Source organism: Pan troglodytes, chromosome 5 (assembly GCF_028858775.2).
Source record: "Pan troglodytes isolate AG18354 chromosome 5, NHGRI_mPanTro3-v2.0_pri, whole genome shotgun sequence".
Classification (NCBI taxonomy): domain Eukaryota; kingdom Metazoa; phylum Chordata; class Mammalia; order Primates; family Hominidae; genus Pan; species Pan troglodytes.
In genome coordinates this window covers 134298421-134312125 of record NC_072403.2, presented here as the reverse complement: position 1 = coordinate 134312125, position 13705 = coordinate 134298421, and the positions used below count along the sequence as shown (strand labels likewise).

The following is a 13705-nucleotide window of genomic DNA, read 5'->3' as shown; positions in this document are numbered from 1 at the left end:
GTGCCCTGGCCTTGCATTAAGTCTCCATAATTCTCTTGGGCAACTGTTTCAAAGGAAAGAGGTGATTTGACTATTTCTCTTTTCTTCTCTCCAGACATCCAGTGATAATATTCTTACACTATTTGGGACAATGAGAGGCATAATTCTCTCACTTTTTTATTAGAAACATAGAAAGCAACCCAGTATAATTTTTAAACAAAGAACTTGAAAATACATTAAATTTAGAGATTATATTTCTCCCCTGTTGCAATATACAATATATTTTCGAGATGAGGCACAAATATCTTGGTATGATTCATATTGAGAATAATGAACCACAGACAGTTTAAAGCTACTGCTTCCTATGAGAAGAAAAAATTGTTTCATGTGAGTGTCACCTCTAAAGAAGACACATAACAGTCACTAGTACTCAACATTCATTGTATTTATTTTACTAAACAGTATGGTTCAAAAAAACACAAACCGGAAAACCTTTATTTAAAACTAGTCCAACTAACTGGATGGGGCTCACTCCATCCCATCCCACCCCCGATCTTTCTATATATATGGAGCTGGAACCCTATCAGACAGTGAGCATTCACGTACACTTTGTCTTTCCTGTTGAACATGAATAAACGTCTCTGAACATAAATGAACTTCTCTGAACCAAAAGAAACAAATGAAGTTTTACAAGATACAGGCACTTTATGTTCCCAGTTTTAAAAATAAGCCAAGTGAAAAATATTTAATAAAAATAACTGGAGCAGAGAAAGCTTTAGGAGTTATACCATTAGTTCAAATGACTTACACTCAATGCAAATAGACAGCATCAAACAGGAAAACAAACAAAAATTTAACTGAGGTTAATGGTCGTATTTGTAAAAAAAAGATATCCAATTTACCAAAATTGGAGAAAAATGGCCATTTGAATCCAACTTAAAGATACGCCAATAATGTGCATTACATCTGCGTAACTATGCAGCTGAGTAACATCTGAAAGCTCTGCAAGAGTGTGTGGTTAGTGAGAAAAGCAAAAGGTGCTTTTATTCCACAGTATCTGATTAAACAAAACAAAGCAATTTACAAAAAAAGTACCAAATGATACTTTAAAATAAATAGTTCATCATTTTGATGAATATATACATGTAAAGTCCACTTCCTGGGGATTTAGCTATCTAAAAGTGGCATATCACTATCCAGAGGTGCAGGAGCAAGTTCACATAAATAAAACAGTGTAGCTTCACTAGCTTCAGCTTCAGTCAATGGCTCCAGGCGAACAAGCTTACTTTGGGTTGGTTCTGGGTCTAGGCTGCTATCCAGAAGCTCATCAACTTCTATGGGTTTATCTACAGAGGACAAAACTTCTGATGATGCTGTTGTACTCGCCTGTTCAACAGAAGAAGCAGGGTTCCCATCGAGGAATGCAAGAAGTGGAAAGGCAGTATACTGGATAAGCTGCTTATCTATAAAGATCAGAAAAACACTCTTTTATCACCAGCTTATACTGAGTTCAAGCTGAGGGGAAAAAAATGAAAACAAAGATGTACACATAGGCAATTACTACTCTCATATAGCCAAACAAGAAATGACATGATACACTATGTCAATAAATTTTAAAATGTGCAAGTCGATAGCTCTTATTCAACAATTAAGAAATGAGGGGTCTTTAGTTTCCTAAAGTTAAATAGGAAAAAAAAAAAAAACTTAAAGAATTGTTACCTCACCAATTCAACTTTCTCTATATACTAGAACCTCGACACACTATTCACAGAACTAAAGCCAGCATATTCAATTAAGACTACCCTCGGCTTGCACTTGTTTCTGCATAGGATTAAAAAAACCTACAGAGACTGAATACTATATTTATACCTACCTGGTTTGGATTTAGATTTTCTTCCCTCTTCCGAAACTGGCTGAACTACATTGTTCTTGGTAGTTTCTAATCCTTTATTCTCAGACTAAAAGAAAAAAATATATATATAAGTACTTGTTTCATATTTTATGTTTCTGAAAAAAATGAAAAATTGATACAATATGTAAATACTGGTATATTATCTGAAATATATGAGATGGGGAAACATCAGGAAAAATGGGCTACCGAGAGAGATCTGAGCAGAGATAACAAGACTGGTTAAGGAACTATTGCTGTCACTGAGGGGATAAAACAAAGAACCTGAATTAAGATGTTCTATATTAAGTATGAAATGAAGGGGGATTTCAGCAGCAGAACAGATAGAATTTGTCACGAGTAAAAGATCAGAACGAATCAAAGATGACTGGTTTCAAAATGTTAATTGAGAGATAATTAACTAAGCAATTATATTCATTTTAAGTAGTTTTGATTTAAAAAATGTATTATACATTTCACTCATAAACAGAATATTTAGCATAAGTGAACATATTTAGAGTAGCTCAGGATGACATAATGACATCCTTAAAACTATTTATCACTATTTAGAAGCCTCAAAGTTGAGGTGGTGTTTCTTCTTGTCCTTTCTGTAGCTCTGTCAGTTCTTTTCTGTCATTTAAATTGCTTCTTTGAACCACTTTCTTCTCTCCTCACATCTGACTGTGGTAGGGAAATTATATCTTTACCGTTGTTAATTTCTTCAGTGCTCCTTTCAATGATGTTCAAACTCTGAGGTGCAGAGGTTCTTAATTTTTCCTGTAAGTCCCAGACATCTGCAAGTCCCAGATCTACACGCTGGCTAAATATATATGGTGTAACCAACTGTAAACTAATTCCAGTAATTCCCCTGATATTTAACATAAAACGAAGCTGTGTAAGTTTTAGGATTTAAGAGAAAATAAGGGCTCCAAGATATAATAAAAACTACGAAACCTTTCCAAAAGTGTACATAAAAATATTTCATCACTTAGCATTCACAATAAATATATAAACATTAATGAAATAATACCATCTTTATTTTTAGGCTTCCTAAAATAGGTATTTTCCAAAGATGTCACCGTTATTCTAAAACATGAGAACCTGATAACAAACGGATTTCAAATAGACACAATAAAAAATGATAAAGAGGATATCACCACTGATCCCACAGAAATACAAACTACCATCAGAGAATACTATAAACACCTCTACACAAATAAACTAGAAAATCCAGAAGAAATGGATAAATTCCTGGACACATACACCCTCCCAAGACTAAACCAGGAAGAAGTCAAATCTCTGAATAGACCAATAACAAGTTCTGAAATTGAGGCAGTAATTAATAGCCTACCAACCAAAAAAAGCCAGGACCAGACGGATTCACAGCCGAATTCTACCAGAGGTACAAAGAGGAGCGGTACCATTCCTTCTGAAACTATTCCAAACAACAGAAAAAGAGGGACTCCTCCCTAACTCATTTTATGAGGCCAGCGTCATCCTGATACCAAAACCTGGCAGAGACACAACAAAAAAAGAAAATTTCAGGCCAATATCCCTGATAAACATCAATGCGAAAATCCTCAATAAAATACTGGCAAACTGAATCCAGCAGCACATCATAAAGCTTATCCATCACCATCAAGTCGGCTTCATCCCTGGGATGTAAGGCTGGTTCAACATACACATATCAGTAAACGTAATCCATCACATAAACAGAACCAATGACAAAAACCACATGATTATCTCAACAGATGCAGAAAAGCCTTTAATAAAACTCAACACTCTTTCATGCTAAAAACACCCAATAAACTAGGTATTGATGGAACATATCTCACAACAGTAAGAGCTATTTATGACAAACCCATAGCCAGTATCATACTGAATGAGATTTCATTTCCCATGCAAATTCTTATTCATTCATAGTGGCCAATTAAGATTGCTGTACTGAGAAGTATAAGGCATCTGATTTATTAGGAAAGTGTTGTAATCCATGTTATGTAATACCTGTCATGAGCAAGGGAAGGACAGCTGATGTGCCAATTATTTGAAAACATTAAAATCTAGATTCAGAACTATAATGAAAAGTCACTCTCAAATGTAATTTTTCTACAGCATTGTAGAGCAAAATGCAATTTGTTGCTTAACTGCTTATAGTTTTTGAAAACTATAATCAAGGTCTTGGTTTCAGGAATAAGATGATGATCCACAAATAAGGACTCAATGTCCAGTCGCAAATAAACAACAAAGCACATTCACTACATGAACAAATGATATGGGTCCATTCAACTTAAACGGTCCATGAGAATAACATTCAGTAATATATTTACTGAAACACAGAGCATGTTACATAAAATCTTGTAATATAAATCCAGGTAAACTTATGGTCCATATGCCAAATTCAGCATGCTGCCTGTCTGTAAATGAAGTTTTTTTGCAACACAACCATACATTCTTTTACATATTGTCTGTATCTGCTTTCACATTACAACTGCAGAACTGCATAGTTATGACAGAGAACATATGGCCTGAAAAATCAAAAGTATTTACTAGCTGCCCCTTTATGGAGAAAGTATGCCAACCTCCAATATAAATTATCTGAATACTGAATGTATAATCAACTTCCTAGTTCACAAACCCACAAATTTTTTAAGCTCTAAGTTATCCACAATGTAACTTTGAAAATATAGACAGTCTGGTCAGGCTTACACATGACAATAATCGTATAAATTCCACCCCTCACCCTAATCACTTATATTTATTTGAGATGTGCTCATTTTTGGACTATAAAGAAAAAGAATCAAAATAAAATTCTGGCTTCACTAATCTGGAATCTGGACTTGATTTACCTTTAACAAGGCTTACTAAACAATTTGGTACAAATAAAAGATAAAGGGAGTGTATACCTATTCATGACAATAAGTTATATAAAATACAATGATATAAAACACCTGCTCTAATAACTTCAAATTGTCCTTACTACTCATTAAAAACAAGTTCCACAGAATCTCTTGTCAACACTTGCTAAGCCCAAGTGCAGTTCCTATATGTCAAAAAAAAAATCCTTATTACTTAAAAAAAGTCAAATATCCATACGTTTCAACTTCCCTTTTCTGCAATAAATAAGAATTCCCGAATTTTTACTGTATGCTAATGATAGAACTCACAAAAAATATGGGTACTATAACTTTTTAATAAAAAAGTTGAGAATAGGAAAAATAAGAATGTAAAATGCTGCCCATAAAACATGAAGAAATCATATTTTAGTTATTGGTTTCAATATACCAAGTTTAGTCAGGTGATCTCCCAGCACCAAAAGAAGTCAATTTCATACTGGTAGTTAATCCCACAAGTGCCAAAAGTGGGTAATAGTTCACCACATAACCAAAAGCTAATTTTTCAACTAGAATTTTATTATCTTGATCACACATACTGGGTAAGAATATAAAATGCTTTTTGTGGCTGGGAGTGACATTGCTCTCTACTTATTAGGACATTTTTGTAGATTTTTATAGCTATGGGTCCTGAGCAACATGAATTAAAACTTACTTTTGTATTATTGATGTAATCTGTGGGATTCATCTGCACAGAACTAGTGAAAAGCTGAAAGACCAAACAAGAAAGATGATAAGTTTAAAAAATAATTTAAAATAATTGTGTGTTCAAAATTTTTATACAGCCATGTTGGGTGAAGAGATGTAGCCCCTGCACTAGGAAGCTTCTACACAGTTAAACAAGTTTGAAAGAGAAAAGCAGAAAGAAAAACAAACAAAAGCAGAACAAGCTAGCCCATGCATTAGATAAAATTTCATGTTTTTCTCTAAAAAACATTGGGGTAAATCACTTGAGACAAATAGTGGTTTTCACCTCCTCCCTTCTTCATTATTTATCATTCAATTTCATTTCCTTTATTTTTTTTCTCTAAATGTCTTTGGCCTTAAGTGGTGTGCAGGGTTGAGACCTCTGCCCTGACACTGAGCCTTCACTGAATACCTGGTTAGGTAAAAAATTTACAGAATCTGCTCTATGACAGTGGCTCCTAAACTATGCCTCAAGTGAAGCCCTCTGACAGATGGCATATCTACTTGTTGGTTCTTTTCACCACACCTCGCAAGGAAAATTTTAAGTGCTAAGATCACTGCTTACTGCACTCCTCAGTCCAGCCAGTTCACAGATGTAACTATAAGTCATAAGCTTTAAAGTCATTCATTCCATAGAAATTTACTGAGTATCTTTAACAAATAACTGACATCATAAAGACATCATTCCTGCTCTCTAGGAGCTTACAATCTAAAGGACAAGGTAAGACCAACATCGAATAGCAACACATGTTCAGATATAATCCAGTATTTTAACAGAAGATGGTGGCGCTCAAAAGCACTAAGGAGTTAAGACAATGGGAAGGGATGAAAGCGCACACAGAAACATACATAATGAAATAAAAGGGCTGATAAAACTATGTGATATATATCAGTACCTGGAGAATATTAGGTTAGAACTTGGAAAGGAGAAGACTAGGGGAAGAACACACGGGTATAATACTAGCGGCATCAACAAAGAAGGTAGGATATGTTCCAGAAATAGAAATAACACAGAAGTTCTAAGTTGAATAAGTTATATACATAGGTTCGAAAAGTAGAGGCCACATCCTGTCAGCAATAAGAGCCTTGGGAATGGCCTGAATGATGAAATGCACTCACTGAGTCAGCCTTTTATGAGAATGAACACACCAAATGGTTCACAGGATAGAATGAGGTGCAAAAAAGCCACAGGCAGATTCTTCCTCCATTCTCTCTAGACACTGATTCTTCTCTTTAAAGTTCCATATTCATGGTAGTCCTATAAAATTCCCTGGCTTTGCCTTTTTATTTCCTTCTCCTTTCTTACCAACTACTAACCTCAGAAAAGGAAGAAAGCTCAGATCCTTGAGAGTAGATAGTGACTCATGATAATCAATCTCTGCCAGTTTAGCTTATCACTGCCTAAGAAGCCTAACCCAAATTTTGTCCCTACAGAGAGTGGCATCTGAGGAGGACCAGCACTGTAAGCTCCTCTATTCTCCTCTTTGCCCAGCAACCCCTACCCACTAACTCAGGGATATCCTACATGTATTCCCAGGAGACAAATGGTAGAAAAAGTAGATCATATATAAGCTGACACAGCTGGTTGAATTCTAAGGCCAGGCCTCTCCTGCTGTGACCCCATTCTGGGTTACCAGTACTGGTACTGAACTCTTCAGAGAGAAGCTGTAAACTTTTCAGCACACTTATTCACATTCTTACCATTTTTGTCATCTCAGAGAACAAAGCAGCATAGGTGGACTTTTTATTTATGACAATACAGCATAATTCAAGGATAAAATAATGAGGGTCTTGGATGAGAAAAGCAATAGTGAAAACAGAATATAGGGATGGCTTGTGAATGCTATTTTAGAAAACTGGATTTAGTGAATGATGAGAGAAAGAGAATTCAAGGTGATTCTATGATAACTATCCTCCTAAGTAAATAGAAGTAATACCACTACAGAAAATCAGAAAGCTGTAAAATGTAACTAATACAGAGAATAAAGAAGTTTATTGTTAAATCAAGTAATCTGAGGTAAGAGCTAACTGATGATCCCAAAGTCACGGAATTAGAATTCAAGTCCAGTTTACTTTAGAAAAATGTTAAGAGCTGGATATACACATTTGAAAGCAATCTTACAAGCCAAAATCTCTTCACAGAGTAAGAACGGAAAAAGAAGAGAGATAGAAAAAGTAAAAGAGGCTGAAAGATTGGGTGCATTAGGGGATGCCCTTAAGTAGAAGATAGTAGAAAAAAGAAAAGCTCTTAGATAAAACAGAGAAGATTAGGGAGACAGGGAGAGAACAAAAAAGTACAGCACCTCTAAAATCAACAATAAAAGTTCTATCGTACAGAATGCCCAATAATGTTAATAATAGTGTTAATTATTTCTAATTCTTGCCAACAGCCCTTCATGTTAGACATTAGCAACATTTAACAAATGGAGAAACTAGGCGAGAGAGAATAACTTTTCAAAGGTTAGTAACATAGCTAGTAAGTAACATGAGCCTATAACAGAACCCAAATTTGTCTGATTCAAAACAAACTTTCCACTAGCCCAATGGACTAATACAGCAAAAAGAAAAGAAAAATCACACACAGCGTACTTACAATGGAAAAAACAAAGACAACACAGGCAGTGCAGAGTTTGAGTTAATAAGCAACACAATACAAAGCTTCAGACAAAATAGAGTAAAAAAGAGGTAAATACAGCCGCTCGTTTCTAAAGTTTTGTAGTAAAGGAGTTAGAGAAGCAGAATGGTAGATGAACAAAGCAAGATGTCAAAATGGTTGTTTTTTAAGATGGAGCAGATCTCTAACTACGGGAAAGATCAAGGATAGAGGAGACAAATACAGAGGCAAAGGATAGGGGTACACATTGGTTTAAGGAATTACTTCTAAGAAGAAGGGATACAAGATTGGAAAAAGAGTCATTACTTATGAGAGAAAGAGAGAGTATAGTTAATTATCCTCTGTGAATAAGGGGTTGTTGACTGGATAAGGTCTTTAGGGCAAATAAATGTGGCAAATGTTTTAAAGTTGAATTAAAATGACCTAGCTGAAGACTGTAAGGATTTGAACATGGCCAGAATTATAGAATTTTATTTCGTTCTTGGTGATCTAAAGGAAAAATATTTTGAAAGGTCTCTGGATCTAAAGAAGGGAGAAAGGCTGATAGGATCAAAAAACACTGTCAGGTTACCGCTAAGTTGAAGTAGGTTATCAACATGGATACAAAATTCAAATTAACACATATTCATAAGATAGAAACACAGGTCAAAATGGAAAAGAAATCTTCAAAGAAAGTAAAATCCCCTCTGTGAGGTGCTAACGATTTAGTAAGAACAAGTCCTTGGGGCACTGACAAGGACTGGTGAGAAGCAGAGGAGTAATGCAGTAAATTAATGAACTTGAAATAAGATTGAAGAGCAGAAAGAACTAATTCTTGTTTAGCCTGAGAAGCTTTTAAAAGGGTAAGAGAAGCTGCAATGTAAGGAAAGAAACACAGAAAAAAGACAACAAAATTTTCCAGGATAAAGAGAGAAAATTGTTCACAACAGAAAATGGAAATAGGAGACAGAACAAGATTCATCTGAGCGCGACCAGACCACGTAGGAAGCTTTAGATAAAGAAGGGAGGAATAGCAGGAACAAGAGAGAATAGAGTAAGAAAGGTGGTTAGTGGCAGAAACGGTAGATAAGAATTCTCAGTCCAGTCAATACTGAAGTCAACTTCATAGGGATGGTGGTGGGGACTGGAGCAGGGGAACCTTGTGACTCAAAATATAACAATGTAAAAAATAAGGCAAATATATTAAAACATATTTCAGTAAAAAATGTTAATCCCCAAAGTATTAAAAGGTGTCTCCATGCTATTTCCTAGCTAAGTACCTCTATTACTAATTTCCACAAATTTCTATTTACTGACAATTCATTCTAGAGCAAAACAAAAAAGAGCAACAAGTCCAGACAAGACATGAACTTAACAGTACTGCTGAAAAGATCTGATATGTTCTCACAGGGAAATTAGTTCAATTGCTACTCCAAGGCAGGTGGTAATCACACTCCTTCAATGTCCCAAACCTATTTTTTCATTCTTTCTGATAAACAAAATTATTAATTTAAAAAAGAAATGCAAAAACAACCTGTAGAATACAAAACAAAATGATGTACTGGTTTTTAAATAATATACATAAACACACAAACTACCAGTATAGCAAAGATTACCCAAAGTACCTACATCAACCAGGAGATCTGGGTCTATGCTAAATTGTCTTCCTGATAGCATGGCCTGGAAGTCCTCTAAACTGCAGTCAATACTGTCAAGATAATCCAACAGCTCAACCCTAAGGAAAAAAAAATTTTTTTAATCAAATATTAGATATCCTTGTTTTTATGTTTAAAAATCACCATTACAACTTGGCTAGGCAAGATATTTCTAGCAGCTGCTGCATCCTTACCGGTTCTTAATCTTAAGAGATCTTATTCTAGAGTAGGAATTCTTGAAAATCTGGTTAACTGAAAATTCATAGTCTTTACAGAAAACTATAGTATTTACAGAAAAACACACCCTGCAGAACAGTCTGATTTACCTTTTTCCTCTATACTATATAAAATGTTTAATCTCATTACTGATTATTACTAACTATTAAGTTTTCTTTGTTATAAGTACCTTACTAGAAATTACATTATTCTGTAGTTTGGATACACAAATATATATAATCACAAACACTGTATGTACACTCAAAGGAAGTATATCATCAAAGGAATCTGAGAAACTACCAGGAAAATACCAAGACTATTCTTGGGATGATTAAATCCCATTCATTACAGAACTCAACACTGACCAAAACAGAGAAAGGTGGACTATGTGGGTTCATCATCTGAAAGGAGGATTACTCAAAGAGAAATAGAACATGTGAAGTGAACAAAGAAAGCAAATAATTTTAGACAACATCTAGATGAGCACTCACTTTCCCAAAAGATTGATGTTATCATTCAAAATGGAATCCATCATGGTCACTGGATCTTCTGAGGTCAGACTGGATGAGCCATTTAGCTGGACAGCACTAGACATGAGAGGGCTGCTGCCATCACTGCCTGAACTTAGGGATTCTCTGGCTGGTTCATTCTGCTCTCCACTCTGAATGACAGGTGCATACTCATCTTCATTGTCATCTTCAACGATGACAATATCAGGGTACTGGCTACAGCTAAATCAGCAATAAAAGAAGGAACCTATTACATTTTCAAATTTAATAAGTTCATACTATCCATTCATTCTAAATGGAAACTCTCTCCCCGTACCACACACCGAAAGGCTTAAATTTCTTGAGCGAGCAGCTTAATCACAATATTGGTACTTCATAGTATAGAAGACCACAAAGATTGAATGAGAAGTGCTTAACTCCAAAATAAAAATTAAAAATCAATTAGTTTTCAGTATACCTCCTTTGAGAGGAAGAGGAGGTGAGGTTTTATCTGGTTGAATAATTTAGCTTAATTATCAAGTTTAATAATCCAAATGTGAGAAAGATTATTAGTTTTTCAAAGAACAAAGTAGTTTTGAATTTTGCTCTGTAATAAGAAAAGTAATCAATATTTTCATACATTTTATCTCACAAACTCCTTACTTGGAGGGATCAGATATAACATCCTCATTAGTTTCTGGAATAACTGGGATATTTTCTTCATCTGCATTATCATCAGTAACATCATAAATAATGATGTCATCTGAAATCCTCTCCCTTGGCTTTAAACCTTCAGTCCTACTGTGTGGAACCTAAAAATTCAGAGAGAAAAATATATCTAAAAATCAAAATCATTGACTACCAAACAAGATATCATCTACAAAATAACTGGGCAACTACTATTTACTGAATCTCGGGGTATGCAAAACAGGTATGTTCTCTGCTCTTACGGAACTTACATACTAATTGGTACTAGCAGCACCAATTCACAGAGGTATGAGGTATATTAACTGCATTCTACACTTTACTACTTCTTTTACTGTAAGGGACCCTGAAGATGACACCCCTAAAAATGTTTCTATGGAAAGATCTTCAAATTTTAAAGTATTTTTTATGCCTAAAGAGTAAAAAAGTCTTAGGACTTCACTAGAAATTTCAAGCACAACCAGACAGCCACCGTGCTGATAGGGATATTGTTTCAGTTCAAGATGCTCTGTTTTGAAATGTGTTTTATTCTTATTCATTAAATACCTTCACTAAGAGAAAAAAACACACTTCACCTCTCTCAGTTACATGTTAGCTTGGCTTTTTAGCAATGATTTTTTTTTAAACTTAAGCTACAGATATATTCAGGCTACAGCTGTATAATCAAACTAAGTTCAATCCTGTAAAGCAAACTAAAGTCATTATTAAAATGCAAAAAACTATAAATTCCAATACTAGATAATAAAGAGGCAAAGGATGTGAAGTACTTTAAAATATATAAACCCAGTTAAAAATATAAAAATCTTCATCCACTTACATGAGCCTTCAATCCTAAAAACAAAATAGGTATGCTTGATTATTTTCTAACAGTAGAGGGAAAAGAAATCAGATGTGAGGTTAAGTTTGATTGTCCAAGAACAAAAATCTTATTACTTTAATAATAAATCTAAAGAACTATTTTGAATTCTGAAGTTTGAAAGTAGTAACAAAAAGATAATAAAAAAGATCTGGACTTTGAACTGGACTAATTTGCCACTGGATAGAAATCTGACAAATTATCCAGAAAGCCTGTGACAAAATGAAGGTAAAAATTTAAATTGCTGGAGTAAAAAGCACTCTAGTTGGTGCACATTAATAAAAAAAAGTTGAAAATAAAATAACCAATGTAAGAATATATAATCACATTAAATTATAATAATTACATTTTCAAAATATTCAATTAATATATAATATTGAAATGAGTAAGCCAGGTGCAGTGGCTCATGCCTGCAATCCCAAAACTTTGGGAGGCTGAGGCAGGCAGATGGCTTGAGTCTGGGAGTTCGAGACCAGCAAAGGTGACATGATGAAAATCCATCACTACAAAAAATACAAAAATTATCCAAGTGTGGTGGCACACACCTGTAGTCCCAGCTACTCAGGAGACTGAGGCAGGAGAATTGCTTGGGCCCAGGAGGTGGAGGCTGCAGTGAGCCAAGATCATACCACTGCACTCCAGGCTGGGTGACAGAGTGAAACCCCATCTCAAAAAAAAAAAAAAAAAAAAAAAAGAAATGAATAAACTAAATCGCTATGTTTAATAAATCTCAAAAGCAACATCAAGTTAAAAAAAAAGCCACACTATAAAATGATATGCACAAAATGATATTATTTATATGAAGTTTAGATATATGCAAAATAATACCAAGTACTGCTCCTGGATTCACATATACAAAATGGCCATGAGAATGATAGATACTAATTCAAGATAGTGATTACCTCTAGGGTAAGCGAGGAAGAGTAAAGCGGGGAGACAAGAAAGGGGGAGAGAGAAAAACTTGGAAACAGGCAACTGGAACAACTAGATTTGTGAAGATTTATTTCTTACAATAATCTAAAGCAAATAATAAAAAATGTCACAATTTAACAAAGCTGTGGGATGAACACTTGAATTGTTATTCACCACACTTCTTTGAATGCATGAAACACTGCCATAATAAAATTTAGTCTGAGACAATAAATATAAAATAGACCCTAACTAAAAAATTACTTTATGATGATGATTATCAGTTGGTTCTTTGACTATGTGCTGAAACAGGTTCTTCTTTTGGGCTCCATTAGTGTTTAGAAGTAGAGGCCTGAAAACCAGAAGAATATGCAGTTCAGTGAAGCAAACATACAATGAATTTAAAATCCCTCTATTAACTTACCCAAACACACACACATGCACACTCACTTTAATAATGAATAAAAAATTTCAGTAACAATAAACTTAAAAATGATTACATCTTAGGAACAGAAACTGCTGGATGAGAATATCTAGGACTTTCAGTTCTCCACTTTTCTACACTCTTTTTGTTATAATAAGCTATTCTCTCCAGTTATACTTCATTGCTTACCAAACCACACAACTCTATGAACTGTATTTATATAGAAAAAAATAGATAATATCATAAGAACTAATTAGTGGAAGTAGTTAAGGCCATAAAGCTCTGATCATAATCAAGTTTTTCCCAAATCTTAGTGTTACAGATCATTTTTTCCTTCCAACTATTCCTTTTGTCCATTATTCTTCTAATGTTTTAGCTGTGACAATAGTAGCTACTGACATTTACAGGTATCAC

The 13705-nt window shown here is 34.4% G+C and overlaps 1 protein-coding gene across 3 annotated transcripts in view; it reads right to left on the bottom strand.

The window, feature by feature from the left end:
• Nucleotides 1–406: 406 nt before the first annotated feature.
• HSF2 (heat shock transcription factor 2) overlaps nt 407–13705 on the bottom strand; it is a 33474-nt gene continuing 20175 nt past the window's right edge. Inside the window, exons 7-13 of one of the 3 annotated variants that reach the window (XM_016956240.3) lie at nt 13132–13219; nt 11061–11209; nt 10401–10640; nt 9668–9773; nt 5414–5467; nt 1853–1937; nt 407–1442 (exon numbers count right to left, since the gene is read on the bottom strand). In XM_016956240.3, coding sequence (XP_016811729.1) covers nt 1147–1442; nt 1853–1937; nt 5414–5467; nt 9668–9773; nt 10401–10640; nt 11061–11209; nt 13132–13219 — 1018 coding nt within the window. In that variant the 3' untranslated portion in view covers nt 407–1146. Of the gene's footprint in view, nt 1495–1852; nt 1938–5413; nt 5468–9667; nt 9774–10400; nt 10641–11060; nt 11210–13131; nt 13220–13705 lie in introns of all 3 variants that reach the window. The other 2 variants (XM_016956242.4, XM_016956241.3) reach the window with 2 other exon arrangements.